The sequence below is a fragment of the Electrona antarctica genome (genome assembly GCF_951216825.1).
Source record: "Electrona antarctica genome assembly, chromosome: 1".
In the NCBI taxonomy this organism is placed as follows: Eukaryota; Metazoa; Chordata; class Actinopteri; order Myctophiformes; family Myctophidae; genus Electrona; species Electrona antarctica.
In genome coordinates this window covers 58,562,565-58,581,702 of record NC_136806.1, presented here as the reverse complement: position 1 = coordinate 58,581,702, position 19,138 = coordinate 58,562,565, and the positions used below count along the sequence as shown (strand labels likewise).

Genomic DNA, 19,138 nt, shown 5'->3' with positions numbered 1-19,138 from the left:
ACAGTTTTCTGAAAAAGCTATGTTTCTATGTCAGTCGTTCTTCGATTAAAAAAAAATAGCAGACCTACAAGCTCGTAGCGCGCCACTCGGTGGCGCGCTATGAGCTTGTAGATCTGCTATTTTTCAATAGCTAAAGCATAACATAATGCTAACACCAAAAGGGGTTCCCATATACCATATGCACTGTGCACTCGATCGTCCTGCCAGTCTGCCACTCTCCTGTTTGGTGATGTGGTCTTTCCATTGAAGCTCATCCATGTAGTGTATTACGTAGACATAGAGATAATGTACAAACCACAGGGCCTGTTCATTTCCCTAGTTAAAGTGTAGAGGAATGCGAGGGCATCCATTGGACTCCCGTTTCCCCTACCGCGCGCCGACACCATCTCCCCCGGATCCTCCCATCCCTGCAGCCCAAGGCCCAGACACCTGGAATACCCATGGGGGGTTCAGACCAACAATGAAGACTTGTTGAAGAGACAGATAAGCCTCTATCCAAACCCATCCTCCTTCTAGAATTGCTATATTCCCCCCCCCCCCCGCAGGAGTCCTTTTCAGCATTTGCCAGGCTATCTTTGTCGAGCATGAATACTGTATGTCCTTTATTCACCTGTTTGGTTAAATTAAGGTCAAATGAATAAATAGATAGTGCCAAACAATGTTACACACAATGCTACACGCACATTCATAAATGCTGTTTTGAGATATATTTCGCATATATACACATACAGTATGTATATAAAAAAGAACGATTGTCACTAGTGGTTGCTTTCCTAGTCAGTGTTTTGAATGTGAGAGCTTTGTGTTGCACATAATTAAACCTTTATTCTGCCATCAATGCTGGCTTTGTAGTGATGCATTTGCTTAGCATCTGTGACACATTAGAGTCGTTGACATTCTAAGTACTTGGTATGTATTTAGCAAGTATTGGAATTAACTTTGCCTTTCTAGAAAACATACTTTTTAGGCTGACAAAGCTATTCCATCTGCTGCTTAGTTAGTACTTGCTCTGCTTTAGTAAGTCCTAGTTCAAGAATACAATTTTGAGACGTAGTCTGCTGCCATCTAGTGGCAGTCAGCTGACATTGACCTGTTTTGGCCATGTCATGGAGAAGATTTTAAACATCCTCTTTTTATTTTTTTTAAATAGCATAAATATCAGATCTACAAGCTTACAACACATTATTGCATTGCGATGCTTTTTGAGCTTGAAGATTTGCTAATTTTGCTTATTTTGAAAACTAGGCCGATGCTGGACACCTGTTGGAAACTACGCCTTTTGGAAACTATGCCCCTCCGGTTGCAATCTCTGCTTTACCCGTTTGTCAGAGTACCCGTGGTACCTGTCTATCTGTGTCCCTTTTATGCCCATATATGGATATTTCTGTATCTGTCTGTGTCCCTTTTATGCCCATAATATGGATTTACGTGTTATGTCAGGCATGTCCAAATATGGAACGAAGGCCAGTCTATGATATCAGTACTTTGATGCCGTATTGATGGCAACGGGGTACTCAATATATGGGGATTCTCAGATTCATCTTTTTTACTGGAGACATCCGTTCAACTTCCCACGTTACTCCCTCGGGTCCTCTGTGATACGTCAAGATTAAAGTCGACAGTTCTTGAGATACGCTGGGTATAAAACAATGCATAAACATAATGCTTGGATGTACCGTACTAGCATGCTAAGCTTGTTTTGTCAAGATCTTTAGAAAGCACAGACCATGTCTGGATGTATAGGTGTGTGGTCCATTAGAATGCTGGTGCAACTGTTGTTTACCTCCACACAAGCTTTGTTATCTAAGAACCTTGGTTTTTGATGATAGGCTGTCATAACGATATACGGCGTAAAGCAATTGTCCATGTTTAAGGTCATTCCATTTTCCTTGATTTTACCGAGCTTGTGTAAACAATTACACAAGTGCAAAGCTGTCCCAAAGTGCTACTGGAACCAGGAAAATAACATCCTGAGTCACAGGGCCACAACATGTGGAAAAGAAAAAGTTGCTTTTCCGCTCACGGCCGCTATGACTCACTCATGTAGAGAAAGGCTGTACGTTCTTCCTCTTGACATCAAATCAGCTACTCTTGACATTGCCTGGTGTTGAAGGCGTGTTTGGCCCCAGACTCTGGTAATTTCCTCTGTTGCTTCACTCCTTCCGGCAATAGGCATTGGCGTGCCGCCGTGCCCTACTGGAAATGAAGGAGTGGAGGGCTTCTAAAAGCGGAACGCTTAACTGAAATTCATGACTGCTCCATTAACAATTCATTTGGGTTGGAATAACCTCAGAGCATAACATTAACTTCTCAGGAGGAGTTGGCCAATATCAGACAGCTGGTTCCTGTCTTTTCAAGTGCTGCAGGTCTCTGTGGACCTGTGCAACTATCCTCGAATGATCTTGTTTACAGAGTTAAGAATGTTGTATACAGACACCACAACTTGGATATAAGCTCATTTCCATTTCCAAACAGACAAAAGGCAAGATATGTCAATATTAGCTCTGGGTTATATACATACTGTACCTGCGTTAACATTACATGTTTGCTTTACTGGAAGGTTCAGTATTTAGATATTTGATATTCATTTTAGCTTCCCCGCCAACTTCCTATACAAACCCATTGCAGCTTAAATACCGCCTGGGGTGTTCACAAAAGCCTGAGGTGCCGTTCCCCAAAACATTTTTGAAAGTGAAATATCCCTTTAAGTTTCCATGGTATTGAATAGTTGTATAGGAGCGCTCATATCTACGCATGAACCAACACGCACGTTCTCTCTCTTTAAACATTATGTTATAATTTAGCTATTGAAAAATAGCAGATCTACAAGCTCGTAGCGCGCCACCGAGTGGCGCGCTACGAGCTTGTAGGTCTGCTATTTTTGAAAAATCGTGAAAATATTTATTTCAGAAAACTGAAGGATTTAGAAGATTTTTTTCTAAAATGTCGATGTCCGGCCTAAAATGGGTTAATAATATTAACTAACTGTGAGTGTGTGTGTCTTCTCTCTTCTGTGTGCAGTTGGATGACCCCTCGGTGTTCCCGGCAGTGATTGTGGAGCAGGTGCCGGCAGCAGACCTGATGCAGGTCTACTCTGGCCTGGAGTCGGACGAGGTGAACGGCATCATGGTGGACACCACCCTCCACGTGGTGGAGGTGCCCATCCTGGGCGGGGGCGTGGACCTCTCAGGTATATAAGCACTGAAGCACTGGAAGGAAATGGGAGCTAATGGAGATATTTACTTTTTAGTTGGAAAGAGGAATAGTGCTGCTTACGGTAGTATGTGACAAATGTGCAATTCATTCGTTCGTTATATTTTCCTCGCGCAATGATTCCAGACATCCAGAACACGTTCTAATGTGGTATGATGTATTATATAGCCTCAAGCGGTTTCACTGTTACATTTTTACAACTTATTATTTCTTCTTAAAAATATACAGAAAATAGCTGGTAGATCGGAGAAACTCTGTGCATGTGAGCTTGTAGATCAGCTATGTTCGGTAAAGATATTTAGTGTACAGCGAAAAATGAGGGGTATGGACCCCTGGGGGCTGACATCCTCTTACCCGTACCCTTGAAAAATAATATCCTAAGCAGTGGCGTTCACAGATAGACACTAGGGGGTGCTAGAGCACCCTGCCCTTTTCCCTCTGGACAAATGTGCCCTTTTGAATTTGTATCTGTTTTTTTTTATGTGTATACTGTACAGTATGTGGACCATGGTGACATTGATCAATTCTTGATAAAAAGCTTCTAATATATTATTTAGGACCCAAAACCTATACATCTCACACTATTAAGGCAACCGGCCGGTTCACACGCTGCACAAGGTGCCCTTTCTTTCACTTGAGCACCTGCCCCTCTAAATGTCACGTGCACGCCACTGATCCTAAATGTGCACACAGACACATTTCCTGTCTTTCTCTAAAAGATACAAGCATATGTACACATATTACATCACAGTTTAGAAATCGATGATGGGTCAATGTTCAAACGTGCGTTGTCACTTTTAGTGAGCGTCACGCGTCCAAAGGCCCGTTTGACAACATGTAAACGAGGTATAATAGGATACAGCAGTAAGATCACATCCTGATCATTGTTTGTATGTGATTGGTCAACAGAAACAACGGTCACAGGCGACGGCATGGAGAACAATGAGGCAGCGACTGCACTTCTGAACATGGAGTCTCCAAATAACATTTTGGACGAGAAGCGCATGAGTATGTTTGTTTTATTTGTATTTACTGTATAAAAAAAATAACAAAAATATAGAAGCGCAATGATCGTGAACAGGACAGTTTTGATCTTACTTCAATACATTTCAATAAGATGTTCATATAGGTTTGGTTCTTTAGCCTATTAAGTGTCTCGTTTTATGTTTAGTTCACCCCTACACCAATCTTCTGGAGTCAGACTTGACCTACATTCCATTGAGGCCTGATCAGATGTCCAACAGTGGCCTTGACATATCAATGGATGAAGACACCTCATCCATGGATGAGCCTGAGGTTCCACAAAAGTGCTTCTCCAAACCACAGAGAAAAACCAAAGGTAATGGTTTGCTCACCATGGTTTGGTCTAGTTTTACGTTATATTAATAGTTTTTTTTTAAGTGGGTTTCCTAGTTTAGTTTAGTTTAGTTTTTATTTCGTTTTTATTTATTTAGATATAGTCTTATAATTTTTGTATTTGTATTTGGGGTAATTTGTTAGCGGAAAAAGGTCAGAAAAAAGCTCAATTGTGAGCTTGTAGATCAGCTATTTTCAGCAAGTGTAAAATCTGCCATTACGACGGCATCAAGTCCCGCCAAAACACTTTTTAGTCGACTAAATCAACTGTAGATTTAATCGACTAAAATCTTGTGATATTTAGTCGACTAAAACTAGACTAAACACTAGAACATTCCAGGTGACTAAAATGTGACTAAAACTAAATTAAGTTTCATTCCAAAGACTATGACTAAACTAAAATAGAAATTTGCTGCCAAAAACAACACTGCTTTGTGACCATATAGTACCCTAACATGCGCTGCTCCCATCCTTCCCATCCTCACAGTGCGCAAGCCGCGGGCGGTGCGTCCCTGCTCCCCCATCACCACTCCCAGCCTGCCACTCAGGAAGAAGAGCAAGGAGGGGAAAGGTAAGCCTCACACGCTGACTATAGTGCGCTATAACTTCAACGTCCGTATAACAACAACATGCCAAAAAAAGAAAAGCAAGGTTCTTGCTTGCCTCATTCAGCGTACCCCCTTTAGTGTTTCCTCTCGTGGAGCGTATACTGCAGTGCAAACATCAGTCCTCCACCTCCTGCTGCGCGGTCCGGCGGGTGAGCTAATTGATGAGGTGCTCTCAAAGTGCTGCGTTTCACGGGGAAATAGAAGTGATTGTGGGCTGGAGGGCACATTGATGCACCGCTGATATAGAGCCACGCTAGTTTCACTAGATGTATGCACCCCCCCCCCCCCCCCATTACACTATACAGAGCAGGATGCTGAGAGAGAAGGGGATTCGGGGGGGGGGGGGGGGGGGGGGGGGGGGGCTTCAATTGCACACATATACATCACCCTGTCGTGGATGCAGGGACTCGAGTGACTGCTGGAAGGGTTGCTGTTTTTAACCACTTCTGGCCAGAGCGTCTCACAAACAAGAGTAATCTACTGCCAAGCCCTGTATAATTAATTCCCTGCCATAGACACACACACACACACACACACACACACACACACACACACACACACACACATACACACACACACACACACACACACACACACACACACACACACACACACACACACACACACACACACACACACACACACACACAAATGATGCATGCGTGCATGCTCACGTACAAAAACAGAATTGATTTATTCAAGTTAAGGGAATAAAAGTAGTGGCTGGCTGCTGTAATTGCATGATTTGCATCGTCGCTGACATTTTGCAATTGTTAAATTGCAACAACAAAAGAAACCCTGAAATTCTAAACCCTAATTGCTAATATTAAATAAATAGATATTTGTGGCACTGCTTCAAAACCCTATGCTAGGACTGCAGGCCTGATAGGCTTGGATATTAAAAAAACACGACTTCATCATGTCTTTCCTCTATTCTGGTATCGCAGGCAACACCATCTACCTGTGGGAATTCCTCCTGGCTTTGCTGCAGGACAAAAACACCTGTCCCAAGTACATCAAGTGGACACAGCGGGAGAAAGGCATCTTCAAGCTGGTGGACTCCAAAGCCGTGTCCAAGCTGTGGGGCAAACACAAGAACAAGCCTGACATGAACTATGAGACCATGGGCAGAGCTCTCAGGTTAGAGGGATATTATAAATCATATGTATATCACCAATGGGCCTCTATGTTATTTAACCCATTTAGGCCTGAAGTCGAATGTCTTTTTAAAATGCCTTTTTTTCTGAAAAACCTCATGTTTCTGTATCAGTGGTTCTCAATATTTCATGTCAAGGACACCAAAAATGTTATGTAATATGCCGCCGACCCCCATCTGAAAATATGTTGTTCCAAGGGGACCTCTCCAGAAGCAAAGATTTGAGTTAAAAACTGAAACTCTGAAAGAATATTCAAAGATTTGAAGCGCAGTTTCACGATTTTTCAAAAATAGCAGACCTACAAGTTATAGGTACTATGAGCTTGTAGATCTGCTATTTTTCAATAGCTAAAGTATAACATAGGCCTAATGCTTAAAACACCAAAAGGGGTTCCCGCCCAAAATGGGTTAAAATTAAAAACTATTCATAACTGTTTTAAAGTTGTATAGTAACTAGAATTTCGCGGGCCTTCGGCCCGCTCATCCCAGAGTTGCGTTGCCCCGCGTTGCGAGACAGAAGTCCACAGGTACAGAAGTCCACAGTGACACGCGTTGTATGCAGCTGTTTTGTGTTGCAGCGCGTGCGCGCGTGTGCGTGCAGACTTACTGCCATAAGGAATGTAATTACCTTCCGCTCCTGGCGGATTGATCCGTCAGATAAGCTTTATTATTGATATCAAACCGGATCGCTGATTTCTATTTTTTCATTATTAGTTTGAAATGAAATGAAATGAAATCTATATTTACCCAGGGTATCTGGGCTAAGCTCAAGAACTTGTTTCCAGCCAGGCCCTGCTCATAGAACACATTTCATCGTAGTGGTTGATGCCTTGTTCAAGGGCATTTCAGCGGTGGTAATTTTAACGTGTCGGCTAATTTTAAGTTTGGCTCGGCCTTTCCTTCTTTAGCGATCCTAGACCGGATTGCGCAACCGCCCTGCCGCCGACCTCCCATTATACAGGCTGACTAAAAGCTGAATAACTCCTAATCTACTGAGCTCTCCATGGTTTGGATACAACGCGCGATGTTCAGAGGTCTTTGCTGATTATCCGGTGGTGTAGATGGAAACATTAGCGCTTTCTAGAGCAAGGATGGCTATGGTTTAGCTCGCTAGCATTGACGCTATTTATTTAGCATAAGATGGACGCCCACAACATCCGTTTCTGTGCTGTGTGTTCACCCTCTAAATCGCCCCCGCAGCCCTCGGCAGTCTGAGGTTGGCTTTGCGTCCAGCAGGTGGCAGTAAACGTGAGAACATGAGGGGGATGTAGCACAGCAATCGGTGACCCCTACATTAAGCTGTGTTGCTCCCAAGATGCAGTGCAAATGCGTGTTGTAGCAACCGTAGCCAATGGGGAAACAGGATGCAGTGTTGCCAGGTCCGCGAATTGTAAGCGAGTTGTAAGTAGCGTGTTGAATGGCATTTTTTCTGGGCTTGTTTTCATAGACCTGGCAACAAATTAGGCGGGGGTGTCGGTGCTTGTGGCGTGTTTGTGTTTATTATTGATATTGATATTGTTTGTGAGTCTGGACGGGAGGCGGCTGTAGTGTCAGTGCAATGACAGTTTTTACGCGGGTGTTGTTGATTGTGGGCGTGCGGCGCGACATGAGGAGATAGCCGTGGATCGACGCGGAGGGTAAGGCTGTGTCGTGTTAGTGTGTTGTTGCAGTGTGTGTTGCAGCGTGTTGCAGCGTGTCAGTGACGTAGTAGCTGGTGACTTTATGTTCCTTTCCTGGGCTTGGGCACATGTTTTCAAATGTATAATAGATTATTATGTGTGGTTGTCACACGGCACACACCAGTGTGCCTTATTGCCATATACCGTTTGGGAACCACTGGTGTATTTTGTATAACCACATGAACCCCTATCTTCCCTCTTCTGGCCAATGTCATAATAGGCGAACATTTGGTAAAAAATAGCAGATCTTGTAGATTGGCTATTTTCTGCGACAAGAATTGGTATAGTGGGGAAATAGGAAGCGGGCCCCTGGGGCACACCAGTCAACGAAGTAAAGCTCAAATGAGAGAAAGACTTCCATTCCAGAAGCAAGATAGTAATTGTCATGCACATTAGCTTCAATTCAGCGCCGGTCCCCCGCAGACATCATTTCCATAGCTATGTTCATAAGCATATACCGTAATGAGAATTGAACACTTCAGGGGTCCATTACCATTTCATGATGATCACTTATGCACTGCATTAAACAGCACTGTATCCTCTCTGCTCCAGATACTACTACCAGAGAGGCATCCTGGCCAAGGTGGAGGGACAGCGGCTCGTCTACCAGTTCAAGGAGATGCCGTCCGACCTGGTGGTGATCGAGGACGACGAGGGCTCCGAGGCCAACGCTGGCTACGGGAGCCACAGATCCGGCGGCCACGGGCGGTCGGGGGTCCGCGGGGGGTCGAGGGGGAACGGGAGGGCCCACGGACACCACCACGTGTCGGTCAAGCACATAAAGAAAGAGCCAAGCGACGAGGACCTGTACCTGGAGACCAACGGCCGGCAGGCCGAGCAGTTGATTCAGACACTCCACGTGTTGCAGTCCAGCCATGCGATGGCCATGTCGGCCTCCTCACCCAGCATGAGGTGAGAGACGTGCACTAGGAACGATTGACCACTTTCAACCCGGTGTCCCTATTTTGATCATGTCAATATAGGCATTTTTGTATTTTTAAGTGTAAATCAGACTCTGAAGTGGTTAACAATGTCATATTCACCACACACACATACACAGTTAGCCCAATAGCGTATCAACACAATAACATTACATTGTGAATTAACGTCAATGCCAGGTGCGTTTCTTTATGAAAATAGTTTTCGTTTTTGAAATGTTTGTGTCATGAGTAGATCTGTACACAGAACACAACATTACGCGACGATACAGCGATGCCGTTTGTATTTGGAACAAGGTCAAAATATCACCCCCGCGAATAAAGGCATCAACCTGTATGAATCGGGCATCAACTATTGGATCGTTTTTGATGTGATTTACCCGCCGGCAAGTATTGTTTATTTGTCATGTCCCTGGAGTGTGAAGCCCTTAACACTGAGGATTGCATTGTGTACACAAGCCAGCACATAGCTGTCCTTGAAAGTCACGACACCTCATTCTTCATCTCAAGAGCCTTCCTGTCAACCTATTATTACAGCTTCTCTCTGTTAAGAAATAACATAATCATCGGTGCCCTGCAAAAAACCCTGTTTTTATGTTTTTCTTTTTTATTATTCATGATTCAAAATAATATATATATATGAATAAATAAGAAATGTTCCACGTTGATTTGTCTGAATTTAGGAAAGAAATAAATGCTTCCCTGAACTGCCTGGCATTGCAGATCGGGTTGTCTGTACTTAAGAGCTTGAAAAACAATCCCCCGGAGCTGGAAATTAGAAAAACAAACAGAAATCTCACCAAGATACATACAGATTGGAACTGCCTTAGATCTCATGTTAGATTTGAGCTTTTGCACACACAAGAGGTCTAGCGTATCAAAGCCGCTAACAGTGCAACAACCAGAAGATGTGCACATATACAGAAAAACCCGAAAGGGTGATTTATACTTTTGTTTTGAAAAGCAGTATTCATTCAAGTTGATTCCAGTTATTGCTTGGACTCTTCTATTTAGATTTGTTACAAATTACCATGAACACCAACAATAATTTTCAGTGCAGTTTAGGATTATAGCCTTGCAACAGATGAACTAATATAGTGATTTATGGGCCTTTACTCAAGAGCGATGTCTTACACATCAGATGTTGTGTTGTTGAGTATGTGTTGTTGATGAGAACTGTGCGTTCTCTAAACCAAAGTGGGGTCCAGGGACTCATTTGAACCACATTTTATACTTTGGCTATTCATAAATAGAAGATCACACGACTTGTAGAACTGCTATTTTTGAAATATCTTGTGTATAAATGTGTGCAAATCTTTTTTATTTTATTTTACATTTTAACACAAATCTTCTCTTCTGGTGGTCCTTAGCACAAAACAACATTTATCAATTTGGGGATGCTTGACATGAACATGTTTGAGAACCACTGCTCTAAATAAACAGACCTCTTTTTATCATTCTCTTTAAAGGAACATCCACAGCGCTGCCTCTGTTCCCATGGTCCTAACATCCAGCAGCTCTCTCCAGTCTGGTGCACTGACCAACGGGGACTCCGGCCACTCCTCCTCCCCCCCTCGGGTCATCCTCCACACTGTTCCCTCGGAGGTCAAAGACCTGCTGACCCTCCACAGCCCCCTGGCCACGGGGGCCGGCGGCCTCCAGGACGGCTTCCGCCAGCAGCTGCTTCTCACCAGCTTGGGCGCCTCCTCCACCCCTACGTGCACCTCCCCCACTCTCCCTCGCATGGTCACCTTTAACGCGGCCGGCGGGCAGACCATGGTGGCGCAGCAGCCCGGCACCGTGATTGCCACAGTGCTCAAGTCCAGCGACCTCCACGGGCTGCTGATCAAAGAGGAGACGATGGATGCTCACAACTATTTCCAGTCGCTGGTTAACGGAGATCCGTCACTCGCGGCATTGGCCTTCGACAGGGAAGAGCTGGAGATTGGAGAGATAGGGCTGAATTACAGGACTGTGATCATTGAAACTGGTAATGGGCTGGACGATGGAGGTGAGATGCAGGTTAACGGACACTTTTCTCAAAGCAGCAGCCCGAGTGAGGGCCTGACCCCTGTTGAGGAGCTAGAGGTGCGAGGGGAGATGTCCTTGCAACCTGAGCAGATGATCAAGGGCCTTCCAGAGTTGTCGGTCTCCCTCCAACTCCCTGCAAACTTTATCCAGATAAAGACAGAGCCCATGGAGGCCTAGGACTGCAGCCAGGACTCTTCCATATGCAGTGTGAAAATGAAAATAACTATGGAATCAAGTTTGATCACGGACTTGAGGTTTCCTTTCCCTTACCGTGATAATCTGATCTTTTGAATTAGAGATTTTGCAATGTGTTGATTTTAAACGTTGGTCAAATTGGCCTCAGGATATATTGTTTACTCAGACTTTGTGACCATGTGCCTAATTTTGAACTTCAAGGGATTGTTTTGTCTTGTAAAGATGATGTCATTGATCAGAACTGGGATTACCTACTGTAGATGCACCCCCTTTATTCACACACTTGAGCGTGCGCACATGCACGCACGCGCGCACACATGCACGCACGCGCGCACACTCCATACAAACATTCCCGTCTAGGAGAACAGCCATCAATTAAACCAGGGATCCCCTGAAATACCAAATGTGCCAGTTAGAGTAGTCATTTTCTTGCCCGTGCATCTCAATAGATAGTGTCAATGCTTAACCACTTAAGCCTTATTTTATAAGTTGTCATACGATGTGGCGCAAATAGGCAACCTAACCTACAAGTTCACAAGAATGTGACACGTGAGCTTGTGAAGTAGATTGGCTATTTTCGCTACTTGAAAATGTTTGACATTTTTAATCTACTGTATATAATGACATGCTCCAAGTAGGGACGGCAGGTTGAAAGTGGTTACAGAGACTTTTGCTCCAAATGGGAGAATGCAGCAGACCAAAAACAAAACATGGGACCGAATCATGCCAACTGATACAATGAAATCAGACATGAGACAGAGTATGCTTGCGTGTGTGTGTGTGTGTGTGTGTGTGTGTGTGTGTGTGTGTGTGTGTGTGTGTGTGTGTGTGTGTGTGTGTGTGTGTGTGTGTGTGTGTGTGTGCGTGCGTGCGTGCGTGCGTGCGTGCGTGCGTGCGTGCGTGCGTGCGTGCGTGCGTGTTGGGGGGGATTCTTCTGTTTTGTTATCCACACACACAGTAGTATTTCTAGTTCCCAGGGATGAGGACTGGAATGTCACAGTGTCCAATCAGCACCACCGAGTTTGAAGAGTGCCTTAACAGGAAGTTCAAACAGTTCAAGACTTTTCTTTGGAAAATGGATGTGAAAGGTTAAAAATGGACTGCATAGATTTTCACTTCAGCAGTTGTGACTTTTCAGACTTTCTTTTTTATTTCTTGTCAATACGGTATATGCAATGCATCCACCCTCCATTGCTCCTGGTCATAAAACACTGTGTTACTATGGAAATGGGCATTTACCATCCACCAAGGACAGTCCAATATCAGACCTGTTTGTATATACAGTATAGCTATATAGTCTCCGGAGGCAGAGAAAGATAGGGAGGGAGAAAAAGAGAATGCAGAGAATAAAGAGATTCTATAAGCCTTGGCTACAGGGGCTTGCATCTCCACGGTATAAATTATGTTTATATAAGATAGAATATATACATATATATGAATATATATATGAATACATACATTATATGAATATATATATATATATATATATATATATATATATATATATATATATATATATAAACAATTAAAGCCACAGTGAATTTATTTATTTTGTGAATTTCTAAATTCTGTATAAAAAAAAGGCACATTTGTTTTTCTATTTACATGTGTAAACACGAGGGAATATTACAAAACATATTGAACGAATTACCAGAATTATTTGGTAGTTGTTTTTTTTCTTTCTTTTTTTAAGACCAGACCAATATTTTTCATTTCTAAAACATTCTGTATAATCATCACAGCTTTGGTATTTTCACGGTTTTGGACTCCAGCTGGTATGCAATGCCACGTTATTATCGTGTTGATGTCTTTGTAGATATATTTTGTTGTGCGTCTGATTTAAAACATGTATGTGCTTTGGTTCTCCTCCTCCGTGGACATACCTCTTTGGCTCTTTGACAACAGTATGGCAGCAGTATGGCAGCAGGGGCTATGCAGTCAAACGTCTATATTGTGTGCGCATGCCTAAAATAATCTTACAAGTATCTCAATTTGTTTGATATTGTTGCTATGGGACAGAAACCTCACATCCATATTTAATATTTTCATGTTTATGACGTATGAATTTCATACTTTGTCATATGAAAATGTTGCGCAAAAGTAGAACAAAATAGATCTACTCTTAGATTTGCTATTTTTGCTTTTTTTGGCATGCGGGTAGTTACTATAGTTACTTAGACTGGTCTTGGTGCAAAAATGTCACAACCATTGTAGTGCTCTATGTCATGTGTTACGTTACGTTAATGTGTTAACACAAACGCAACATGTGTTATGTCACAAACACAACATACCCATAGGCTATATGGATACCTATCCATGGGCTTTATAAATATTAAACCAGTGATAAGTATTAAAAGGAGCTTGTGACTAGATAAAAAGTACACGTACATTGGAGCAGATAATCAGTTAATCGGTTTACCACCTGGCTTGCCTAGTAATGCGTGTCGAAGTGTCCCTGGGCACTTAACCCCATAACCTATCCCCCGTCAGCACTCATCGTGACAACTGAACTGAATTCTCTTTTTTTAGAATTCTACGAACCCCCCCCACCCCCATTTCCTGAAAAGTAACGATTTTGGACATGTAAGGTTTCCGCCTGAGAGTGACGATATCATATTTCTCCACTTCCTTTGGTTATAGCAAAATGTCTTAGCAGTGCTGTTTTTTTGCGATGCACTTGCCGTTCTGGTGCTCTCTTCCTGTGCTGTGGACACTAATAGTCTACACTTTCTATATTGTAGTCTGGCAGTCAACAGGCTTCTTTTGTTTAAAGTGCGAAATTTGGTATATATAGTCTTTTTTTATTGGCCTACAATACTGTCTATATTCATACATTCATGAATCCACTTGCTGACCGGCTGTATAGGGGTTTATATGTGACCATACCATTAACATCCTATATAAGGCAGAAATGACAACGTTTCATGCTTTAAGTAGCATGTGACATGTCAAACTAGGGTGTTTTCATGATTCTGAATCTATTCCAAGCATTAGTTTTGCACAAAAAACACTCATGAATCCAGAAAGTGGATTCATGAATGTATTACATAGACAATATATTAGGCCAATAAAAAAAGACTATACCAAATTCCCCACTCCACAACCCCGGCTGCCGGACTATATGATCTGTCCTGGTTTGTTAAGGACCGCACCCACAGCCTTAACATCTTTGGGCCCAGAAGGCCTACAGGAGCTGAATTTATATTGATCACAAGAGCTATCATGGCTACACTGGTAGTATTTTCACTTGGAAGGTGGCTGCAGAGTGAGAACAGTCAGACACACTGACCTCCCTCTGCACCAGCACCTGAGGACAGAACAGGAGTTAAATGCTGGTTTACAACTCCCATATCTCCCGTCACACAATGGGCTCATGTGTCTGCGACTCTGAGTCTGCACTGACAATCAGAATGTATGTATACTGTACATACTGGACAACAATGTTGACAATCAATTATTATGCTGAGTTGTGTTACCATGTTTTGTTGAAATCTGTCTCCATGACAGTCCTTGGGTGCGGATTGAGCAGTGTCCTTATGCTTTACAAAGGCGTATTTTGTAAACTGTAGATAATATATTCTGTCTGCCATTCCCTTAAAGCACTGTTGTGAGATATTGAGGTATGTCCGCTGTTTATTTCTGCTCTTAATGTTTTGTGTCCATTGTCTTGGGTTCTCTCCATGGCTTCCCTATGCTGAAAATAGAATAGATTTTTAAGGAAAGTCAATGTAAGAATTAAAAGCAAATATTTCTTCATTGAAATCCAACATTTCTTTAAGAGAGCTTACATGGAATGGTTACCCACAAAAGACATGATAAATCTCATGAGACCATATTTTTCCAATTAAACTGCATTCATTTGTTTTCCTTGTTAGCATGAATAATAAGTGAACAAGGGCCTTTGAAGTCGTACACACTAGTGTATCACAAGCATACTGGCAGATGAGACGCAGACTATTGTAACTTCACTAGTGTATCACAAGCATATAGCATGGCAGATGAGACGCAGACTATTGTAACTTCACTAGTGTATCACAAGCATATAGCATGGCAGATGAGACGCAGACTATTGTAACTTCCTAACCATATAGAAATGTGTATCACATCACCATAACCACAAGGAGCCCAACTGCTAATTGAACAGTAATCTATACTTTTTTTGATCATTGGATCAAAACAATCAATTAATCTTTATTGTACATAATGGCTCAATTACAATACACTGTCAGCATTTAGCAGGTGCAAGTGAAAATAAGTGCTACAGGTAAATATCAAACCCACATCTGTCAAATCTGCTTTAATTCGAATAACATGTTTAGCATCTGTGGACAACAAAGCAAACAGTAGCAACATATGTTAACAAGCAGTGGTGGAAAGTAACTAAGTACATTTACTTAAGTACTGTACTTAAGTACAATTTTGAGGTATTTGTACTTTACTTGAGTATTTCCAATTTCCAATACTTTTACTTCTACTCCACTACATCTCAGAGCCAAAACTTTTACTTTTACTTCACTACAATCATTTGAAAACTTTAGTTACTAGTTACTTTGGCGATTTAAATTTTGATTAGAAAACATACATTAACCACTTCAACCCTATACATTTCGGCCATTTGAAAATTGTGAGCTTGTAGATCTGCTATTTTCAATAGATTTTGTACACATTTTGAACTTGTGAAATGGGACATTCTGCAATATGAGTACTTTTACTTTTAGTACTTTAAGTACATTTTGATCATTTGATGCCGATACTTTTGTACTTTTACTCAAGTACATTTTCAATTCCGTACTTTTACTTGTAATGAAGTAGTTCTAAATTGCAGTATTGGTACTTTTACTTAAGTAAAACAATTGAGTACTTTTTCCACCACTGTTAACAAGTAGCATAGATCAACATAGTATAACTAGCCTCTATTAAAATAGGCAAAAAGAAGTGATACAATGAAGAGTGCCAGTGGGTAAGGTGGGGGCAGAAGAGATGAGTTTTCAGACTGTGGTAGAAGATGGGGAGGTCTGCAGTGTTGACTGCAAGAGGAGGGTCATTCCACAGCTTGATGGCTGGGAGGGAGAAGAGTCTTGGATGCTTGGTGTCAAGGGAAGGGAGGGACAGACGTCCTGTGTTAGCTGATTTTAGTATGCAGGAAGGATCATAGATATATATGTCTGTGGGAAGGATGCCCTTGATTGTCTTGTAAAGTCATCACCTAGGCTGAGCTCACACCTTTCATGCAATTCTCTGCTCGTTGGATGCTCGTTGGATGCTCGTTGGGTAGTGTCATGGCCGCCCAATGTATTACCAATGGGAGTCACGTGCTTTGACCCAACATTGTGTTGTATGAGGGGGAGGGGGGGCAGTCAACACACAGCCAACCATATATCTATGCATACAACAGCTTGTAGGCGCAACATCCACCCAACGTCCACCCAACACAGAGGGTGGGGTTAACCACCAACCAATAGGAGAGAAGGGCTGTTTTGTATCCCAATGGGCGGAGTTTAGTTGTAGTCTCCTGAGCCCCGCAGAAAAGTCCGACTGGAGAGTGACAGAGCTTTTGAGAAATGATGATGTCACCGCTTATTAGCGCATATCATTTTTACTATAATTAGGTGAGAAATGCAGCTTGTGCCTGCATGGAAACTACACAGATATCTATCCAAGTGTTCATGTTTATATATCACTGTTAACAAGTTAACAACTTTAAAACGTATTATGTTGCATCAACTGCAGTGAGCAAAGGCTCTGCTCTGCTGCATCCAATAATAAATATATCAGCCTACTAGTCCAGTGCGGACTATTTCATTTGCATTGGTGCCGAGTGCTAAGCACAACCGATTGTTTTAATTCAAAGTGGTATATATTCTGTGAAATGTTTATCGTCATTCCGTGTATCTACAAGCTCCAAGTGTTGCGTCCACATGCAGCGCGTTCCAAGCAGAGGTCCTCAAGTATATGTAAAACACTGCCAGTCCTCAGCGCAATGGCCCGTTGCGCAAAAAAGTTGAGATTTTACTTGTGTGATATTCAGATAATCTTCAACCGATTGTTATAATTCGAAGTGGTATATATTCTGTGAAGTTTATATTTTCATTGGGTGTACAAGTCATGTTTTTAATATGCCTTTATCAAATGATATAGAGAGATGGGTAGTGCCCAAGTCCTGTTAGCCATGCAGCCTATATGATCTGTGGTGCAGGCCTATACACTCTCTCAATTAGGGATTTTCCCAGAGGTTAATTTCACTGATGTGTACAACCTTTATTCAAATAGTTTAATTTGTATTGGAGTGCGAAGCTTGAACAATAGGTTCATTGCGGACCGCTACGGATAAACTGTGGATATTAACCTACCAATAAGCACCCAGGCCAAATGCCATTGCGCAGTAGCCTACACCAACAAGTCTATGCGTGGTGTGTGCATAGCCGCATGTGAAACTATATCGTGCTGTATTTTGCTCTCCATTTCATGGTCATGGTCATGCGAGGAGAGAGAGAGAGAGGGTGCAGAGAGAGAGAGAGGTGTGAATGGAATCGCATCGTGCGTATATGGCACATCTCTCTCATGTTTAGGTAATTAAGGGCGCACCATTGAATGCATGTCACTGTGCCTACATGCTGACAATGTGCGCGCGTGAACTTGTATTAGCCAGCCTACACATTATAACGTGACATTTATTATACAGCTCGAAAATATAGCCACTCTACAAGCTCACAACTTGTTACTTCTATAGGTCTGACTCTGCTATTAATTTATGTGCAGGACTTGTCAAGTCGCCAGAGCAATGGTAAAGTGTCTATCATTTTTAAATTGAGAAAAGTCGAGAGTCGGGATTTTGCACATAGTGTGACATGCTGACAGACAATGAAAGAAACATGTTCCACTTCCACTCACAATTTAGGTGGCTTTTAAAATGCGGTACTTATTCCTTCATTAAAAAATATGATTGGCACCTCATAAGTGTAAATATAAAAGCAAGTATAATATAGCCTACAATTGAAACCTGCTACTGCAGTGATTTTATCCTGTGTTCAATGCGTTTCTGCGTTTGGGTGTGGACATGATGATGATGATGAAATGACGCACGGCTGTCTCCAGTCATTTCAACAATCAGTACCAGATTTAAAGGCACTGATTCTGTGTGTTGGCTTGTTCAGAAGAGGATGACGTCTTTCGAAGAAAGTTTGATTCATTTAGCAAGCCAGTGCCCCATTCTGTATGTAAAAAGCCATCCGTTTTATTATGACAGTGTACAACTCCACATATCGCCGTATTGGTCACCAAAAACTACACGCAGATAAACGTGGGTCTGTTGTTTTCCGCATTCCGCTCTAGCGCACCGCCCACTTCCCGCAAAACCTTGTGGGAAATGGATGCATCTAGGGAGGGACGGCCATGACACTACCCAACGAGCATCCAACGAGCATCCAACGAGCAGAGAATTGCATGAAAGGTGTGAGCTCAGCCCTAGTCTTGCTTTGCCAGACTCGCAATTTCCAAATGCTTCCGGAGATTGTGGAATAGTTGTCTGTAGTCATCACCAAACACCAGTGTTTTAAAGTGCTCCATACAAAACTGAAAAAGCAAAAGAAACAAAAGGATATTTGAATTCTATACTAGTACAGGCTACTGTCTAAAAGAATAAAACAGAAAGATTAGAGAATAATATCGCAGTGCAGAAAAACCTAAATTAAAGGCAGTTTCAAACAGAAATGTCTTTACCTTTAATTTAAAAGAACAGAGACCTGCAGTTTTCTGGGTTGAGGTAAGGGGATTGTCAGAGTTTTGAGCTGTTTCGTCCTCCTGTAAAATAACTTGTAAATAGTAGTTGCATTGTTTTTGGGCTTGATCCAAGTGGATCCACTTGCTCATTTGGATTGTGGGTCTCCTTAGTCCTCCTTACTAATGTTTAACAGTGGTTCTCAAACATTTTCCATGTCAAGCAAGAACCACTGTTCTGCTCTG

The 19,138-nt window shown here is 42.3% G+C and overlaps 1 protein-coding gene across 7 annotated transcripts in view; it reads left to right on the top strand.

Annotated features, from left to right (window-relative positions):
- Window positions 1–12,664, top strand: part of elf1 (E74-like ETS transcription factor 1) — a 63,289-nt gene extending 50,625 nt beyond the window's left edge. For all 7 annotated transcript variants that reach the window (XM_079512929.1, XM_079512927.1, XM_079512928.1 and 4 more), the window contains 7 exons: window positions 3,022–3,190; window positions 4,123–4,221; window positions 4,385–4,552; window positions 5,057–5,140; window positions 6,125–6,317; window positions 8,565–8,924; window positions 10,420–12,664. In XM_079512929.1, coding sequence (XP_079369055.1) covers window positions 3,022–3,190; window positions 4,123–4,221; window positions 4,385–4,552; window positions 5,057–5,140; window positions 6,125–6,317; window positions 8,565–8,924; window positions 10,420–11,158 — 1,812 coding nt within the window. In that variant the 3' untranslated portion in view covers window positions 11,159–12,664. The remainder of the gene's footprint in view (window positions 1–3,021; window positions 3,191–4,122; window positions 4,222–4,384; window positions 4,553–5,056; window positions 5,141–6,124; window positions 6,318–8,564; window positions 8,925–10,419) is intronic.
- The last annotated feature ends 6,474 nt before the right edge of the window (window positions 12,665–19,138 follow it).